General features: G+C 41.7%; 1 protein-coding gene across 1 annotated transcript in view; it reads right to left on the reverse strand.

The window, feature by feature from the left end:
• Positions 1–19,399, reverse strand: part of LOC126457138 (uncharacterized) — a 288,468-nt gene that overhangs the window by 98,419 nt on the left and 170,650 nt on the right. Inside the window, exon 13 of the mRNA XM_050093206.1 lies at positions 14,067–14,282. Coding sequence (XP_049949163.1) covers positions 14,067–14,282 — 216 coding nt within the window. The remainder of the gene's footprint in view (positions 1–14,066; positions 14,283–19,399) is intronic.

The following is a 19,399-nucleotide window of genomic DNA, read 5'->3' on the forward strand; positions in this document are numbered from 1 at the left end:
TCGGGTCGACAGAGAAGATGGAGAAGATCCAAAGAAGAGCGGCACTTTTCGTCACAGGGTTATTTGGTAAGCATGATAGCGTTACGGAGATGTTTAGCAAACTCAAGTGGCAGACTCTGCATCGCGGTGTAGCTTGCTCGCCAGGTTTCGATAGGGTGCATTTCTGGATGAGGTATCGAATATATTGCTTCCCCCTACTTATGCCTCCCGAGGAGATCACGAACGTAAAATTAAAGAGATACGAGCGTGCTCGGAGGCTTTCCAGCAGTTGTTCTTCCCGCGAACCATATGCGACGAACAGGAAAGGGAGGTAATGACAGTGACACATAAAGTGCCCTCCGCCACTCACCGTTGGGTGGCTTGCGGAGTATAAATGTAGATGTAGATGTAGATTTACACAGATGAGTCTACCCAAAAAAAAGGAACAGGAAGTGTATTTGTGGAAGGCAATACTAATCAAGGGGCGCAAAAACAACTCATTGCAAAATGTACGGCATTTTAGAAAGACTGAAATGTGTGAAAGTAGCCTCAGAAGAAACTGTGGTATCGTGTGCTATCGATGCTATGCCGTGCCAGTCCACACATAGAAGTTGGCAGCAACCATGTGATTGTACTGCATATCTGTGCCTAGCTCTGAGACCGACTTGAAGGATGTCACACTGCTCAAGCCTAGTCAAGTCTGCCTGTCTTTCTATCAGTTTCGTTCTAGTCTAAGTACTTTTACTCAACCTCTGGTACGACTGTGGATATTCGACTTGGTCTGTCTGAAGGACTTGCATTTGGTTACTGCTATGGACTTGCTGCAATTAAGTTAAGCAAACAATGTTTATTACACAATACATGTGCATCTTAGTTTTTTGCTCTCTGTCACAGAACCCACCAATTTCTTGGCTTCCATCAGCAGGATGACCAAAAATCAAGAGGCGAGGGAAACTTGTTTGGTTGTCACTCAGTTTTACTTCTCGTCAAAGAACAACGGTCAGTGGTATTTCTTTGTGTCTTTCTTGCAGAACTGTGGACATTCAATGTGCTTGCCAGTGACATTGCTTCTGTGTTACTGTGAGTGTGTTTTCAGACTTTTACCTTGTTGCAACCAATTGTGTGTTTTTTTGGTGCTTTTTTAAGACTGATATTACTAGTGATTAATCCGGGCTTTCTTGTATCACTGTTTGGTGGTTGTGCCCTATTTTCAAGTGTATTTTTCAGTGTTTGATCATGGCCAGTCCCTGCAAGAACTGTCAGTAATTCACATTGTTCAGTTTCAGGCACAGCAGATGCAGCATTTCATAGAAACAATGTACAGACTGTTCGTTGCACCAGCAAACACAGAAGAGCTGACCCAGCACACGCAGTACTGCCACAGCAAGCAGCACCTGTTTCTATGCTGTCATTCTGTGCATCTGACTCTCAACCAGAGGAATGGTTGAAGTGTCGTGTATAGTTGGGTTGCTAACTTACACGGTGTTGCAGCCATTACAAATTCAAGAGGGAGTGTGGACATTAGTGTTGCGGTTTCATAATTAGGTACGCCATTATTCCTCTGCAGCATTCTAAGTTTAGTGTGCGTGGTTTGGTCTTCCTCAGCTTTTTGGCAGCCACAGGCACTGAGAAAGAGGTGTAATCACCATAGTCTTAGGTCACTCATTATGTATTGTACAGGATCCCACCCCATCAAAATCAGCTTTATTTGTGTGGATTACATGATTCTGCCTCGAGTTTTTCACGTGCAACCTAGGGTCTTGCACTGTTAGAATGGATGGGAAGCCAATGGACATCAATGCAGTGCCATCACTGTCACTGCAGTGTAAGCAGCACCAGCTGTAGGAGGTGGGCCCTCTTCGCCTTGCCACCTTCTGGTGGGCCACCATGAACCTTCCAATCGCCAGTGAGATTCTTCCAATAGAAAAGGTCTATTCCTGGGTGTCAGTGCGCCCCCAATGTCTGATGTTTCCAGCTATTTGCATGCTGAATGTCGAGATGCACGTAGGAGCTTGTCATCAGGTGAAGTTTTGTGTCCTGCCTCTCAGTGGCACCTGCATTTAAGCACTCCCCCCTCCTGCCATGATTTCTGGCAGCAACAGTCTACACTCGGAAGTTGGCAGAACACTGCCTATATGTGTCTGACTCCGAGATTTACCCTGCTCACCCTATGTGATCTGTGCTGCTATGGAGCCGACTTAAAGGATGCTACATAGCTCGAGTCTAGTGAAGTCTGCCTGTTAGTTCAGTTCGGCCTAACAGTTCAGCTCTATCAGCCTCTGATATGACTGGATATTCGAGTCGACCTACCTCAAAGACTTGCACTATATATTGTTCTGCACTTTCTTTTATTAACGTTAAGTGAAAGAAGTTTATCAAACATTGTGTGTGCATCTTTATTTTGCTCTCTGTCACACAACCCACCAACTACTTGGCATTCACCAGCAGTATGACCAAACATAATCAACCACAATTTCATCAGATTTATACTTAGCACTGATACTGTTAAAATACTACAATGTCAATAGTACCAAAAATTATCTCATATATCGCATTACAAAGTAGTTCGGAAGCTATCCCCATAAATGAGACTATCATTATGATGTGGGTGAAGATGCATAGCAGAATAAAAGTAAAGAGGAAGTAGATACTCTGATAAAGGAAACTGCATACAGTGGTTTAGTGAAATATGATAAAGTGACACCTGGCAGTTCACAAAGAGCAGGGTTAGGGCTCAACGATATGAAAACCTGTACTGGTCTTACAAAATTAAAGTGAGGCACTACAACATAGTGTTAGTTAATCTCCTATCTCTTCCCTGTTATCAGAATTGTAAACACAGCAGAAACTTTACAGTGACAATGTCGTGCCTCTGGTTTAACTGAGAGATTCTGGCAAAATATCTACAGCCTCATCATATTCTTCATGTTGATGAGACAGTGAGAAAGATGTTAATCTCTTTGTTCTTGAGTGGGACAAAAGATATCAAGAAACCACCATATCACAGCAGCATGTGATGCCCTCTGGTAGTGCAATAAAAATGAACAAACTCCGTTAGCAACAGAATACCTAAATGCACATAAAGTCCTATATAATTTTATAGCAGAAGTTATAAGAATGTGTGGTAGCTCTATTTCTGAAGGAGGCCTTTGTCTGAGGACTGAAAATACTCCTACTATTCTTTTTCATTTTGTTTGTCTGTGACTTAATGCCTCCTTTATGTCGTGAGTAGCAACCTACCCTTCCCATACTGTTGCCTGTTCAAACGTAGTGTGAAATCAAATGCAGTACAACCCTGTTTTTACGTTCTGGGAATTAACATTTTCCCGCCATTTACAACATTTTTTATGACTACAGTCAAATTTACTAAGTTCACAATGTTCATTTGGCTCCAATTTTGCATTAACATATTTATAACTTTATCAAGTTTACACTTCATAAATCAGTGTTCGTGGGAAAAAAACTGATGTAACTGACATGCAATGATACTGGCAAGTACTGTCTGAAAGTCTGAACAATTCGTTATCTCCTGCCATTGCCATGCTCTACTCAGCATTGTGGCTGATGGGAGTAACTAGGTTCATTCAACTGAAGGTATCATGAGCAGTCACAATCAGTTTCAAACTGTCTTTACTACACATGCAGAACTTCGTGATCATTACGAGACCTCAAGTGCATGCTTCGCGTGTCTTCTTTTGGTGACTTGTAGTGATAGTTGACGCCTGTGTGTTCTTTGTGTTGGTCGAATGTTTCTGGTTTAAATAACAAAACACTGCACCATTTAATTTGTTTTTCCATGCATAGCAAGATGCACTTTGAGAATTTCTTCTAACTGTTGGGTGCAAATATTTATGTAAGTACAGTACAACCCCAATTTTGTGTGACCTCGATTTCACGTAAACCCGCATTTAACGGAAGAAATTTCAAGTCTCAAAAATTATTCCATAAGTGCAATGCAATTTTATATTTGATTTAACATAATTCGAATTACATCAAAACCAGCATTTAGCATTAAGCCTAGTTTACACGACGACACTGGGTTGCGTCACTCATTCCGTGGAATGAGTTGCCCGCGAAAGGCAAAGGTTCTAAGTTTGAGTCTCGGTCCGGCACACAGTTTTAATCTGCCAGGAAGTTTCAATCTTGGAAATGTCTCCCATGTGAAACTGTTTGTCACGCATTTAAAAAATACAGGGTTATTACCAATGTTTGCAGCGATTTCACAGCTCTACAATAACTTTATTATTTGAGATATTTTCACAATGCTTTGCACACACATAAAAAAACTCAAAAAGTTTTTTTAGGCATTCACAAACGTTCAATATGTGCCCCTTTAGTGATTCGGCAGACATCAAGCTGATAATCGAGTTCCTCCCACACTCGGCGCAGCATGTCCCCATCAATGAGTTCGAAAGCATCGTTGATGCGAGCTCGCAGTTCTGGCACGTTTCTGGGTAGAGGAGGTTTGAACACTGAATCTTTCACATAACCCCACAGAAAGAAATCACATGGGGTTAAGTCGGGAGAGCGTGGAGGCCATGACATGAATTGCTGATCATGATCTCCACCACGACCGATCCATCGGTTTTCCAATCTCCTGTTTAAGAAATGCCGAACATCATGATGGAAGTGCGGTGGAGCACCATCCTGTTGAAAGATGAAGTTGGCACTGTCGGTCTCCAGTTGTGGCATGAGCCAATTTTCCAGCATGTCCAGATACACGTGTCCTTTAAAGTTTTTTTCGCAGAAGAAAAAGGGGCCGTAAACTTTAAACCGTGAGATTGCACAAAACACGTTAACTTTTGGTGAACTGCGAATTTGCTGCACGAATGCGTGAGAATTCTCTACCGCCCAGATTCACACATTGTGTCTGTTCACTTTACCATTAAGAAAAAATGTTGCTTCATCACTGAAAACAAGTTTCGCACTGAACGCATCCTCTTCCATGAGCTGTTGCAACCGCGCCAAAAATTCAAAGCGTTTGACTTTGTCATCGGGTGTCAGGGCTTGTAGCAATTGTAAACGGTAAGGCTTCTGCTTTAGCCTTTTCCGTAAGATTTTCCAAACCGTCGGCTGTGGTACGTTTAGCTCCCTGCTTGCTTTATTCGCCGACTTCTGCGGGCTACGCGTGAAACTTGCCCGCACACGTTCAACCGTTTCTTTGCTCACTGCAGGCCGATCCATTGATTTCCCCTTATAGAGGCATCCAGAAGCTTTAAACTGCGCATACCATCGCCGAATGAGTTAGCAGTTGGTGGATCTTTGTTGAACTTCGTCCTGAAGTGTCGTTGGACTGTTATGACTGACTGATGTGAGTGCATTTCAAGCACGACATATGCTTTCTCAGTTCCTGTCGCCATTTTGTCTCACTGCGCTCTCGAGCGCTCTGGCGGCAGAAACCTGAAGTGCGGCTTCAGCCAAACAAAACTTTATGAGTTTTTCTACGTATCTGTAGTGTGTCGTGACCATATGTCAATGAATGGAGCTACAGTGAATTTATGAAATCGCTTCAATCATTTATAATAGCCCTGTACTGGATTTCTAGTAGAGCCACTTAATACTCTATCCATCATATGATGAGCCGTATCTTTCACTTTTAAGAGCAGCTTGAAATCGAGGTAAAATTTATTTTTATTTATTTATTTTCCAAAGTCTCATTTTTGGGGTGCTGCTTGCACTCAAGGTCGGCTTGCAATTGGGCAAATACGGTAACTACAGTACTTGTGGTGGCTTCTAGCGGGATTTTTTGGAACTTCCATACGCTTTGGCTCCAAATGCAAGCATCGTATAATATAGGCTTTAAGAACCTATGAACTCCAGCATTTATATTGGATACGATCGATCATCTTCCATATCAATTCCTCGCTACATGCATGAGCACGCTCGAACTTAGCCGACTGCGGTCGGAGACTAACAATGTAACACTCGTGCCGCTTTCCATGCTTGCTTGCAACCGAGCTTTGACCAAATCTGTACATTCGTAGCAGCATTACAGTATAGCATCAGTTTACGCAAGTTTGCATCAGTTCATGTATTACTGTGTCTTGCGTGGAGAATCCAGCTGTATATCAGTTTGCTCACTCACATTCATTGTTGTAGTGAAGTTGACTATGGCAGAAGAAAGAAAAACTCTTATCTGTTGCGGAAAAAGTGAACTTGATTCGGAAAGTGGAGAGAAACGCAAATGTGCCAATAAGTGAAATGGCTCGACGCCTGGGACTTGCACAGGCTTCATTGTCAGGAATATTGAAGAATAAGGAGAAGATTCTGGATCAAGAAACACAGTGCGGTTCAAAAGCAAAGCAGAGAAAATATGTTACAAAGTCGCCTTATGAAGAAATTGAATCGAAGCTAATGGAGTGGTTCAACGGAGCAAGTGCTGAAAATTTACCAATTGATAAAAATGAAAGCATCTATGATATCAGGGAAACTTGGACTAACAGAATTCAAAGCTTCGAATGGTTGGCTGGATAGTTTCAAAAAACCCTATGGAATAAATTGCAGGGCAGTAAGTGGAGAGAGTGCTGCAGCTAGTGATGAAAGTGTTGAACACTGGAAAGAACAGGTGGTGCCACCCCTCTTGGAAGGTTTCGAATCTTGGGATGTGTACAATGTGGATGAAACAGGCCTGTTTTACCTACTCATGCCCTCTAAAACCGTAAGTGTTAAAGGAGAAGCATGCCATGGAGGAAGAATGAACAAGCAGAGAATTTCTGTTCTCATATGCAGCAACGCAGATGACAGCGACAAGCTGGATCCCATAGTAATTGGAAAGTTCCACAAACCACATTGTTTTAAGAACAGTGCTACGCTGCCATGTCAGTATTATAGCAACAAAAGTGCTTGGATGACTGCGGACTTGTTCAAAAAGTTCTTGCAAGCTTTTGATATATTAATGGGTGCTAGAAAGAGGAAGGTTGTTCTCTTTATGGACAAGTGTCCCGCTCATCCAACAGACTTAGGATTTCTGCGGAACTCCAGCCCATGGATCTAAGGATTATTCATAGCCTGAAAAGCAGTATTGGAAAGCTCTTGTCCTTAAAGCACTTGCCTTTACTGATAGGAATGAAGTGTTTAAATTGAACATCCTGCAAGCAATGCATATGCTCACAGGAGCTTGGAAAATGGTAAGATTAGGTTAGTACTTGTTCCATAGATCATGAATATGACACTTCATAATGATGTGGAACGTGTCAGGTTAATAAAAGGTGTCAATTCAAGATATTACATTACACAAAATATTACAGGACACTTACTTTTCTTTTTTTTTTGGGTGGGGGTGGGGGAAATTACACACTTACTATATCCAAAAATTCATCTAATGAGTAGAAGGAGTTGCCATTCAGAAATTCTTTTAATTTCCTTTTAATTGCTATATGACTATGTGTCAGACTTCTGATGCTATTAGGTAAGTGACCAAAGACTTTTGTGGCAGCATAATTTACTCCCTTCTGAGCCAAAGTTATATTTAACCTTGAGTAGTGAAGCCCCACATGAACCATGGACCTTGCCGTTGGTGGAAAGGCTTGCGTGCCTCAGCGATACAGATGGCCATACCGTAGGTGCAACCACAACGGAGGGGTATCTGTTGAGAGGCCAGACAAACGTGTGGTTCCTGAAGAGGGGCAGCAGCCTTTTCAGTAGTTGCAGGGGCAACAGTCAGAATGATTGACTGATCTGGCCTTGCAACACTAACCAAAACGACCTTGCTGTGCTGGTACTGCGAACGGCTAAAAGCAGGGGAAAATAAAGCCGTAATTTTTCCCGAGGGCATGCAGCTTTAGTGTATGCTTAAATGATGATGGCGTCCTCCTGGGTAAAATATTCCGGAGATAAAATAGTCCCCCATTCGGATCTCCGGGCGGGGACTACTCACGAGGACGTCGTTATCAGGAGAAAGAAAACTGGCATTCTACGGATCAGAGCGTGGAATGTCAGATCCCTTAATCGGGCAAGTAGGTTAGAAAATTTAAAAAGGGAAATGGATAGGTTAAAGTTAGATATAGTGGGAATTAGTGAAGATTGGTGGCAGGAGGAACAAGACTTTTGGTCAGGTGAATACAGGGTTATAAATACAAAATCAAACAGGGGTAATACAGGGGTAGCTTAAATAATGAATAAAAAAATAGGAGTGCGGGTAAGCTACTACAAACAGCATAGTGAATGCATTATTGTGGCCAAGATAGACACGAAGCCCATGCCTACTACAGTAGTACAATTTCATATGCCAACTAGCTCTGCAGACGATGAAGAAATTGATGACATGTATGATAAGATAAAAGAAATTATTCAGGTAGTGAAGGGAGACGAAAATTTAATAGTCATGGGTGACAAATTCGAGAGTAGGAAAAGGGAGAGAAGGAAAAATAGTAGGTGAATATGGATTGAGGGGAAGAAATGAAAAAGGAAGCCGCCTGGTAGAATTTTGCAAAGAGCATAACTTAATCATAGCTAACACTTGGTTCAAGAATCATAAAAGAAGGTTGTATACATGGAAGAATCCTGGAGAAACTAGAAGGTATCAGATAGATTATACACTCCTGGAAATTGAAATAAGAACACCGTGAATTCATTGTCCCAGGAAGGGGAAACTTTATTGACACATTCCTGGGGTCAGATACATCACATGATCACACTGACAGAACCACAGACACATAGACACAGGCAACAGAGCATGCACAATGTCGGCACAAGTACAGTGTATATCCACCTTTCGCAGCAATGCAGGGTGCTATTCTCCCATGGAGACGATCGTAGAGATGCTGGATGTAGTCCTGTGGAACGTCTTGCCATGCCATTTCCACCTGGCGCCTCAGTTGGACCAGCGTTCGTGCTGGACGTGCAGACCGCGTGAGACGACGCTTCATCCAGTCCCAAACATGCTCAATGGGGGACAGATCCGGAGATCTTGCTGGCCAGGGTAGTTGACTTACACCTTCTAGAGCACGTTGGGTGGCACGGGATACATGCGGACGTGCATTGTCCTGTTGGAACAGCAAGTTCCCTTGCCGGTCTAGGAATGGTAGAACGATGGGTTCGATGACGGTTTGGATGTACCGTGCACTATTCAGTGTCCCTCGACGATCACCAGTGGTGTACGGCCAGTGTAGGAGATCGCTCCCCACACCATTATGCCAGGTGTTGGCCCTGTGTGCCTCGGTCGTATGCAGTCCTGATTGTGGCGCTCACCTGCACGGCGCCAAACACGCATACGACCATCATTGGCACCAAGGCAGAAGCGACTCTCATCGCTGAAGACGACACGTCTCCATTCGTCCCTCCATTCATGCCTGAGGCGACACCACTGGAGGCGGGCTGCACGATGTTGGGGCGTGAGCGGAAGACGGCCTAACGGTGTGCGGGACCGTAGCCCAGCTTCATGGAGACAGTTGCGAATGGTCCTCGCCGATACCCCAGGAGCAACAGTGTCCCTAATTTGCTGGGAAGTGGTGGTGCGGTCCTCTACGGCACTGCGTAGGATCCTACGGTCTTGGCGTGCATCCATGCGTCGCTGCGGTCCGGTCCCAGGTCGACGGGCACGTGCACCTTCCGCTGACCACTGGCTACAACATCAATGTACTGTGGAGACCTCACGCCCCACGTGTTGAGCAATTCGGCGGTACGTCCACCCGGACTCCCGCATGCCCACTATACGCCCTCGCTCAAAGTCCGTCAACTGCACATACGGTTCACGTCCACGCTGTCGCGGCATGCTACCAGTGTTAAAGACTGCGATGGAGCTCCGTATGCCACGGCAAACTGGCTGACACTGACGGCAGCGGTGCACAAATGCTGCGCAGCTAGCGCCATTCGACGGCCAACACCGCGGTTCCTGGTGTGTCCGCTGTGCCGTGCGTGTGATCATTGCTTCTACAGCCCTCTCGCAGTGTCCGGAGCAAGTATGGTGGGTCTGACACACCGGTGTCAATGTGTTCTTTTTTCCATTTCCAGGAGTGTATAATGGTAAGACAGAGATTAGGAACCACAATCTATTGGTTATGAACTGTAGATTAAAACTGAAGAAACTGCAAAATGGTGGGAATTTAAGGAGATGGGACCTGGATAAACTGAAAGAACCAGAGGTTTTACAGAGTTTCACGGAGAGCGTAAGGGAACAATTGACAGGAATGGGGGAAAGAAATACAGTAGAAGAAGAATGGGTAGCTTTGAGGGATGACATAGTGAAGGCAGCAGAGGATGAAACAGGTAAAAAGACGAGGGCTAGTAGAAACCCTTGGGTAACAGAAGAAGTATTGAATTTAATTCATCAAAGGAGAAAATATAAAAATGCAGTAAATGAAGCAGGCAAAAAGGAATACAAACGTCTCAAAAATGAGATCGTCAGGAAGTGCAAAATGGCTAAGCAGGGATGGCTACAAATGTAAGGATGTAGAGGCTTATCTCACTAGGGGTAAGATAGATACTGCCTACAGGAAAATTAGAGAGACCTTTGGAGATAAGAGAACCACTTGTATGAATATCAAGAGCTCAGATGGAAACCCAGTTCTAAGCAAAGAAGGGAAAGCAGAAAGGTGGAAGGAGTATATAGAGGGTCTATACAAGGGCGATGTACTTGAAGATAATATTATGGAAATGGAAGGGGATGTAGATGAAGATGAAATGGGAGATACGATATTGCGTGGAGAGTTTGACAGAGCACTGAAAGACCGAGTCAAAACAAGGCCCCTGGAGTAGACAGCAATCCATTAGAACTACTGACAGCCTTGGGAGAGCCAGTCCTGACAAAACTCTACCAACTGGCATGCAATATGTATGAGACTTCAAGAAGAATATAATAATTCCAATCACAAAGAAAGCAGGTGTTACAGATGTGAAAATTACCGAACTATCAGTTTAATAAGTCACAGCTGCAAAATACTAACATGAATTCTTTACAGACGAATGGAAAAACTGATAGAAGCCGACCTCGGGGAAGATCAGTTTGGATTCCGTAGAAATGTTGGAACACGTGAGGCAATACTGACCCTACGACTTATCTTAGAAGAAAGATTAAGGAAAGGCAAGCCTACGTTTCTAGCATTTGTAGACTTAGAGAAAGCTTTTGACAATGTTGACTGGAATACTCTCTTTCAAATTCTGAAGGTGGCAGGGGTAAAATACACAGATCGAAAGGCTATTTACAATTTGTACAGAAACCAGATGGCAGTTATAAGAATCGAGGGGTATGAAAGGGAAGCAGTGGTTGCAAAGGGAGTGAGACAGGGTTACAGGGTTGTAGCCTCTCCCCAATGTTATTCAATCTGTATATTGAGCAAGCAGTGTCAGAAACAAAAGAAAAATTTGTAGTAGGTATTAAAATCCATGGAGAAGAAATAAAAACTTTGAGGTTCGCCGATGACATTGTAATTCTGTCAGAGACAGCAAAGGACTTGGAAGAGCAGTTGAATGGAATGGACAGTGTCTTGAAAGGAGGATATAAGATGAACATCAACAAAAGCAAAATGAGGATAATGGAATGCAGTCGAATTAAGTCGGGTGATACTGAGGGAATTAGATTAGGAAATGAGACACTTAAAGTAGTAAATGAGTTTTGCTATTTGGGGAGCAAAATAACTGATGATGGTCGAAGTGGAGAGGATATAAAATGTAGGCTGGCAATGGCAAGGAAAGCGTTTCTGAAGAACAGAAATTTGTTAACATTGAGTATAGATTTAAGTGTCAGGAAGTCGTTTCTGAAAGTATTTGTATGGAGTGTACCCATGTATGAAAGTGAAACATGGACGGTAAATACCTTAGACAAGAAGAGAATAGAAGCTTTTGAAATGTGGTGCTACAGAAGAATGCTGAAGTTTAGATGGGTAGATCACTTAACTAATGAGGAAGTATTGAATAGGATTGGGGAGAAGAAAAGTTTGTGGCACAACTTGACTAGAAGAAGGAATCGGTTGGTAGGACATGTTCTGAGACATCAAGGTATCACCAATTTAGTATTGGAGGGCAGCATGGAGGGTAAAAATCATAGAGGGAGACCAAGAGATAAATACACTAGCAGATTCAGAAGGACGTAGGCTGCAATAGGTACTGGGAAATGAAGAAGCTTGCACAGGATAGAGTAGCATGGAGAGCTGCATCAAACCAGTCTCAGGACTAAAGACTACAACAACAACAACAACAACATCAGACGATCTGAAAATTGTGAACTGAAAAGGCCTGGAGAGGTGCATATAATGTACACGTATCCGTGGTTCTGTTGTTGGAACCGAAGGCTACAGTTGACCATGTAACAGTATAAAGATGGTAGCCCTTAAATTACAAATATAAGATTAAGGAATCCAGAATGTAAAGTGAAGCGTGAGAAAAACTTTTACACTATGAATATTTTTAATCTTGTACTGAAAATTTAACTAGTTTGACAAATTAATCAAACCAGTGAAAAATATTTTTCGAGCTGTTGAAAATTATGAATCCAAGTTGATGTATTCTGTTGAATGTGTCATTAACCCCATATGAGCATTTGCTGCCAAATGCTAAGCACAGCATCTCATAAGCCAAACCATGCATACATCTCTCTTTCTAATGTGATTTTATTTTCATTCTATTTTCAAATGAAACTGCACAAAAATAAACAATGCCTAAATAAATTTAAGAAACGAATTTAATTTAAAATTAGAAATTACAATACAGGGCGTTTCAAAAAGAAAGAGCAGATTTCAAACATTTATTTCTCAAAAACTACAAATGATAGAAACACAATTCCAACGGTCCTTCACTCAATATGAGTACCAAATGTTACACAACAAATATCAAAACTGTACCTCAATATGAGCACCATTTGTTACACGACAAATATCAAACCGGTATCTCATTTCTTGCCACACACGACGCAACTGGTCTTTAGTTACCGAATTCACGGCCGCAACAATTCGATGTCGTACCTCTTGAAGAGTAGCGGGCATAGGTGGGACATAAACACAGTCCTTTATGTACCCCCACAAATAAAAATCGCAGGGAGTAAGGTCTGGTGACCTGGGAGGCCACAGACGATGACATTGATCTTGTGCTCCTGCTCTTCCAATCCACCGTCCTGGAATGGTGTTATTTAGGTACCGTCGTACAGGTTCAGAGAAGTGTGGTGGGGCGCCATCTTGCATGAAGATGAAGTGATTTGAATCTTCCTGAAGTTGAGGAAATAGCCAGTTTTCTAACATGTCCAGGTAAATGGTTCCTGTGATAGTTTTCTCCATGAAAAAGAAAGGTCCATAAACTTTGTTTACCGAAATTGCACAAAAGACGTTAACCTTTGGTGAGTCTCTTTCATGTTGAATAACGTCCCTCGGAGTTTCACTCGCCCAAATTCGTACGTTATGCCGATTAACTTTACCAGAAATGTGAAACGTTGATTCATCTGAAAAAATTAATCGTTCGGCAAAATTGTCCTCTTCCATGTCCTGTAGAATTGCAGTTGAAAATTCGAACCTTTTGTTGTGGTCGTCAGGACGCAATGCTTGCAATAACTGCAGTTTGTACGGCTTCATGTGCAGACGCTTACTCAGAACGCGCCATACCGTTGTTTTAGACATGTTTAGTTCGTGACTTGCCCGTGTCGTGGATTTTCTAGGGCTCCTTTCGTAAGCTGCACGGACACGCTCGACATTTTCATCCGATGTGCGTGGACGACCCGTGCTTTTTCGCTTGCAGATGCAACCATCTTCTACGAATCTGTGATGCCACTCATAAATTTGCTTATGACGAGGCGGCTGTTTGTTGAATTGACGGCGGAATGCACGTTGCACACCAACAATGGACTCTAACTTTGCAAATTGCAGCACACAAAATGATCGTTCCTGTGGTGTCGTCGCCATTTTCCTACAAACAAACGCCAGCGCCACTGCGGATTTGCATGGAACTTCTGCGCAGACCATTGAAAAACTTTGAACCTTTCTCTGACAAGAAACGTTTGAATTGTGTTTCTATCATTTGTAGTTTTTGAGAAATAAATGTTTGAAATCTGCTCTTTCTTTTTGAAACGCCCTGTATAAGTGAAAGTCAAACACTGAAGATCATACAACTTGTTAAAAAAATGTAATATACACATTTCAAAAAAAGATAAGTAATTTATTACTTGCCTGATTTGTCCTGTCAATAACTGCCATTAAGATCTTGCCACGAACCAGATCCAAGAAGTAATTGCTTACTTCCTTTTTCCATTCACCCACAGCAGGTTCAACATTTGCTAAACGTGAAGGTATTCCTTGCATTGGCAATTGCGCAAAATCTCTGTGCATAAATCTTAGCTCTTCAGATCTCACATAGCCCACAGTTCCATAGTCAATATAATTGATCTAGAATAAAAAGTTTTCACATGTACTACAAATTTATAAATAAATGATAAATTATAGATATAAGGTAGATAAACCATTTAAACATTCCAGCTAGTGCTCACAGAGACTAAAATATACATTCATAACGTAACTGTCACTTCTGAAACTGTGAAAATCAGAGAATTTGGTCACTGCGATCAGGATGTTTCTGCTTAAATTATTAATAAATAGTTTTTAGTCCAGCATTGTTGCTACACAAGACTACTATTTGCAAACAAAAGTTCGTACAACTACAATGAGACTGGATCAGTACACAGCAAAGAATATAGGTATATCAACTGCACTGCATTAGAGAAGCAAGGTTTATTACACCACCCTACTGCCCTGTAACAACCCAAGTGCAGCATGGGGCTTGTGTACTCCATGTAATATCATCCTCTAAAATCAGCTATGATAAAGAGGGCACACAGTATATGCAAGTGTTACCGCTTAGAACCACCAGGTGCTACAGATAGGAACAGATATTGTTGGCAATAAATAAGAATAACACGATACTGCAATTTCAGAGACTTTAAATACGACACTGCATTAGGAGCCCCACTTGATCGGTCAGGGCATTTCTGGTATGTGGGAAAAGTTTCAACTTACATGTACAAATTTCAATACCTGCAGTTCTATTAAGATCAGCAGGTGCAGATGTGCAGTAAGCAACAATTGTTTACGATACAGAGTCTTAAAGTGGCTGCTCGTCCGAGGTGCCCATGAAGACTAGAAGTGAATGTGAATATTAGGCCTGGATATTTGTTGCCAAGAAGTGATAGAAAGTCTTGCTTTCAGCCATAAAAATCAGAACTGACAGAGAAACATCCTGAAATGTACTAAGTTGAATCCACTCCATTTGCTATTATTCTACATCTCTTAAAAATACTAAATCTTTTCCTTAAGTTTCATTTGAAGACAGTTATACACACAGTAGTATCTACCTAAATGTGCCAAAATGCTTTTCACACAATAATTCATGAACATTCAGTATTCATAAGGTAATTTTCAATCCACTGATTGCAATGATATATTTTGTTGGAAACCACTCTAATAAAGAACAAATGATGACTGAAATTATTACCACAGTACCTCCTGAAGAGTTTATCATTAATTCTGGGAGGAATAACACCACTCGTTAGCAAAACCTTAAAGCCACTCTTTACAGTGAACTATTACAGTTTTCCTAAAAGTAATTAATTTAAGAGATTATTACAAACAAAGTCCGAGAACAGCCGAAATTACTGTTCCCTTTTGTACTACTATGGCTGTTAAGATTCCCAAGTTTGATACTACACTTTCGTTGGATTAATTTTTCTGGATTGAATGAACCTTTTCTTAACCAATTAAGCAACTAATTAAGAATTTGCATTAATGATCATAAACAATTGTAAGTGTAAACAAGGCTGCCATACTTGTAATTAGGGAATTCACAGTTTTGACTCACTGAATATTTCTATAGTCTTCTTTATTTTATTAATCCATGACATATTTTGTAAACCAAGTTACTGTCCCAATACAGCTCATCCAAATCAGTAAAATCTAACATAGCAGTTTTTCAAACCATTATATAGTTTCCAAAATGCTGTAACGTTCAAACACTAGTCTTTATACGGCCAACACCATCCCAAAATCTGCAATCTGTGTACCATTCTTGATATGTTAATTCACTCTCTCTCTCTCTCTCTCTCTCTCTCTCTCTCTCTCTCTCTCACACACACACACACACACACACACACACACACACACACACACACACACACACACTAATAAAAGATCTGCAGACTGAAAGCACACAAGAAAAATCTATCCTACAGGCCCGCACGAGCTAGCACATAGGCAAGAACTATGTAACAAGTCTGTATATTGAAGGACAAATTTGCCCTATTTCTGCGAATCTCTTTGATCAAAGTACAGTTCATACCTGTCCATCAACTGCATAATAGTGAAACACTACTGTCTGTATTGTGGTGTTAATTGCTGTGTGTCAACTACATACAGTACATTTCTGTAGTTTATTATCGGCCTTCATGAACCTTCTGTGTCCATTGAGTGTTTAATTTAATACCAACTTTGGAATGTTCATCTGCCAGACTTGTATGTAAAAGTGCTTTGTGACTGTCTTAATACTGTCACTCTATTGTATTGTTGTGGCAGTGTGTACCTGTGATAAGCTTTTATATGAGGTCTGTGACTAGCTGGTCACTGTACTGCACTTACTGACGATAGTTATGTAAAGCAGTCAAATCTGTTTAAAGCTGTGTTGCAGTGTTGCTGGACAATTTGTAATAAAACTATTTTCAGTAATCAGTTTATCTCCTGTCAATCAGATATTGAGAGCTACCGTATTTACTCGAATCTAAGCCGCACCTGAAAAATGAGACTCAAAATCAAGGGAAAAAAATTTTCCCGAATCTAAGCCGCACCTGGAATTTGAGACTCAAAATTCAAGGGGAGAGAAAAGTTTTAGGACGCACCTCCAAATTGAAACAAAGTTGGTCCATTGTAATATGAGACACAATTTAGGTTGAATGAATGACGATACAGCTACAGTAGTTTGGTTCAAGTCGTAAGCTTAGCAGTTAAGCTTTACCAGGTAGCCATTGCTATGCGTCAGGCGCTCCGTCCGTATTTATATGGGTACCCTTCCTCTTTCACGTGCTTCATCTGGTTTGAATTGACTGCTTATTTTTCTTTGATCTGATAAATGCCGTTCTCTTTGTTATAGGTGTTTACGTCACTCTAAGCCGAAAATGCATTACTGTACTGTGCCATGTATTGTTTGTCGCATTCTGATAATGAGTGTTTACAGCCTGTCGCCACTTGCGGCATGGCTTGCTTTCGTGCACGCTACTGCGGTTTACCATAAAAAAAAAAAAAAAAAAAGGAGGGGAATTGTCTCATAAGTGAAACAATGGCAAGAGACTGCTATTTGTTGTTACTTACACTGCAGCTTTCTTTGATAATGATCAACAGGAACCAAATAATAGACTGCGTATGATAGAAGATGTTCTGAACAAGAGTTTAGCGAAAATTTTTCTCTGTTCGAAAATCTTTGCAGGCGCCTCTTTAATACATTACATTCTGCACAGAAATTAGAGTCATCTTAGATTTAAAAATCTAGTCAATTGTCGTGCTTAATTTCTGAGTGTATCACTATTAGGCATAAGAATAATATGAATATGAACATGACATGATATGTATATTCTTCCGCGTTTGCTGTTGTCTCACTCTAGTTTCGTAGTTTATTAGGCAGACAGGATTTAAATGAGATAGCAGCAAACACGAAAGAATACATGGCAAAATGTTTATATTCGTATTATTCTTATGGTGAAGAGAATACTGCATGTGATTCACATTTCATAAAAGTTCCTGTTAGCGACCATCTCTTCTCACAGATAGGAAAAAATTCAGAACGTAGAGTTGGCCATACTGACAAATATCCCAAACAGTCTTGCCAATCGGATTTTCGTAGGACATTGAAATGCTGCTGCAGTCGAAGATGAACAATACAGAATTTGTATTTACTTCGTTGGCTCATGTATGAAAATGCAGTGGTCGAAACTCGGGGGCGGAGAAAAAAAAGCTCATCTTCCATCTTTTTTTAGTTTATTTTTGGCGCCAGTATTTATCTTTGTGCCTGTAAAGCATGCCTGTGTAACGCTACATATATTCGACGGCAGAAGTTATTTGTGGCTGCACCTACCAACATTTTTCAGAACTTCCGCTTACTTTGCACTCTATTTTAAGCCGTAGGTGGTTTTTTGGATTATAAAAAACTGGAAAAAAGTGCAGCTTAGATTCGAGTAAATACGGTAACCAGAAATTGCAGGTAGAGACACTCCAATCGCCCCCCCCCCCCTTTTTTTTTTTTTTGCCACAGTGGCACAAAATGCTTCTTCATCCGTCAAGCTGATTAACCCTGAAATGTTTTTTGGCTAGAATCCTCCACGTTCCAGTTGTGTATCTGTAAATTATAGTGAAATGCGTTCTACTTGGGAGATGGAGACATATGCCCATGTACACTACAAAAACCACTTACCTACCATAGTTCAGCAGATATGACATCAAAATAAGGAGATGCATGAAAAACAAGCTGTGTCATGCATGATGTTTAAATTTATTACTTCTTTGCTACTAACTCTATTCCCAACACATTTTTCAAACAGTACCCACATAACCCACTCTATGTGCCTACACAAATAGGTCATGGTATGACATACAGCTCAAGAGATATGATGTCATAAATAATGAAATGATTTAAGAAATTGACGAATCATGTACGAAGTTTTAACACATTCTTCACAGACAGCAATTACCCTCCCAACCCTGTACGCAAACAGATGTCCCGTGCCGTACCTCTCCAGTCACCCACCACCTCCCGAAGTCTGACCGGCTGACCATGAAGGAACATTCCCCTCATGACTCAGTACCATCCAGGACTGGAGGAACTGGGTCACATTCTCCACCAGGTTTTCAACTAACTCTCGTCATGCCATGAAATGATGAAAGTCCTACCCACTATCCTTCCCACCCAGTGCTAGTCTGCTGCCCACCAAACCTACACAATATCCTCGTCGATCCCTACACAACTCCTGCTCCCAACCCCTTGCCTCATATCCTTGTAATAGACCTGGATGCAAGACCTGTCCTATAAATCCTCCCACCGTCGCTCTCCAGTCCGGTCACAAACATCACCTATCCCATCAAACACAGGGCTACATGTGAAACCAGTCATGTGAGCTACAAGGTAAGCTGCAATGACTATGCAGCATTCTACATGGGCATGACAACCAACCCACTACCTGTCTGCATGAATGGTGACTGACAGACTGGCCGTGAAACAGCTGGACCACCCTGCTGTTGAGCGGACTCGTGTGTGTGTGTGTGTGTGTGTGTGTGTGTGTGTGTGTGTGTGTGTGTGTGTGTGTACGCGCGTGCGTGCATCCATCCGTCCGTCCGGTAAAGGCCTTGTTGGCCAAAAGTTCACTTTCTGACAGTCTTTGTGCTGTGCCTATCTGCATCTCCAGTACATGGTGAGTAGAAACTTTATTTAAATATTTATTTAATATTTATCTAAGGAAAGTGCTGGCAGGTCG

The sequence above is a fragment of the Schistocerca serialis genome, chromosome 2 (assembly GCF_023864345.2).
Source record: "Schistocerca serialis cubense isolate TAMUIC-IGC-003099 chromosome 2, iqSchSeri2.2, whole genome shotgun sequence".
In the NCBI taxonomy this organism is placed as follows: Eukaryota; Metazoa; Arthropoda; class Insecta; order Orthoptera; family Acrididae; genus Schistocerca; species Schistocerca serialis.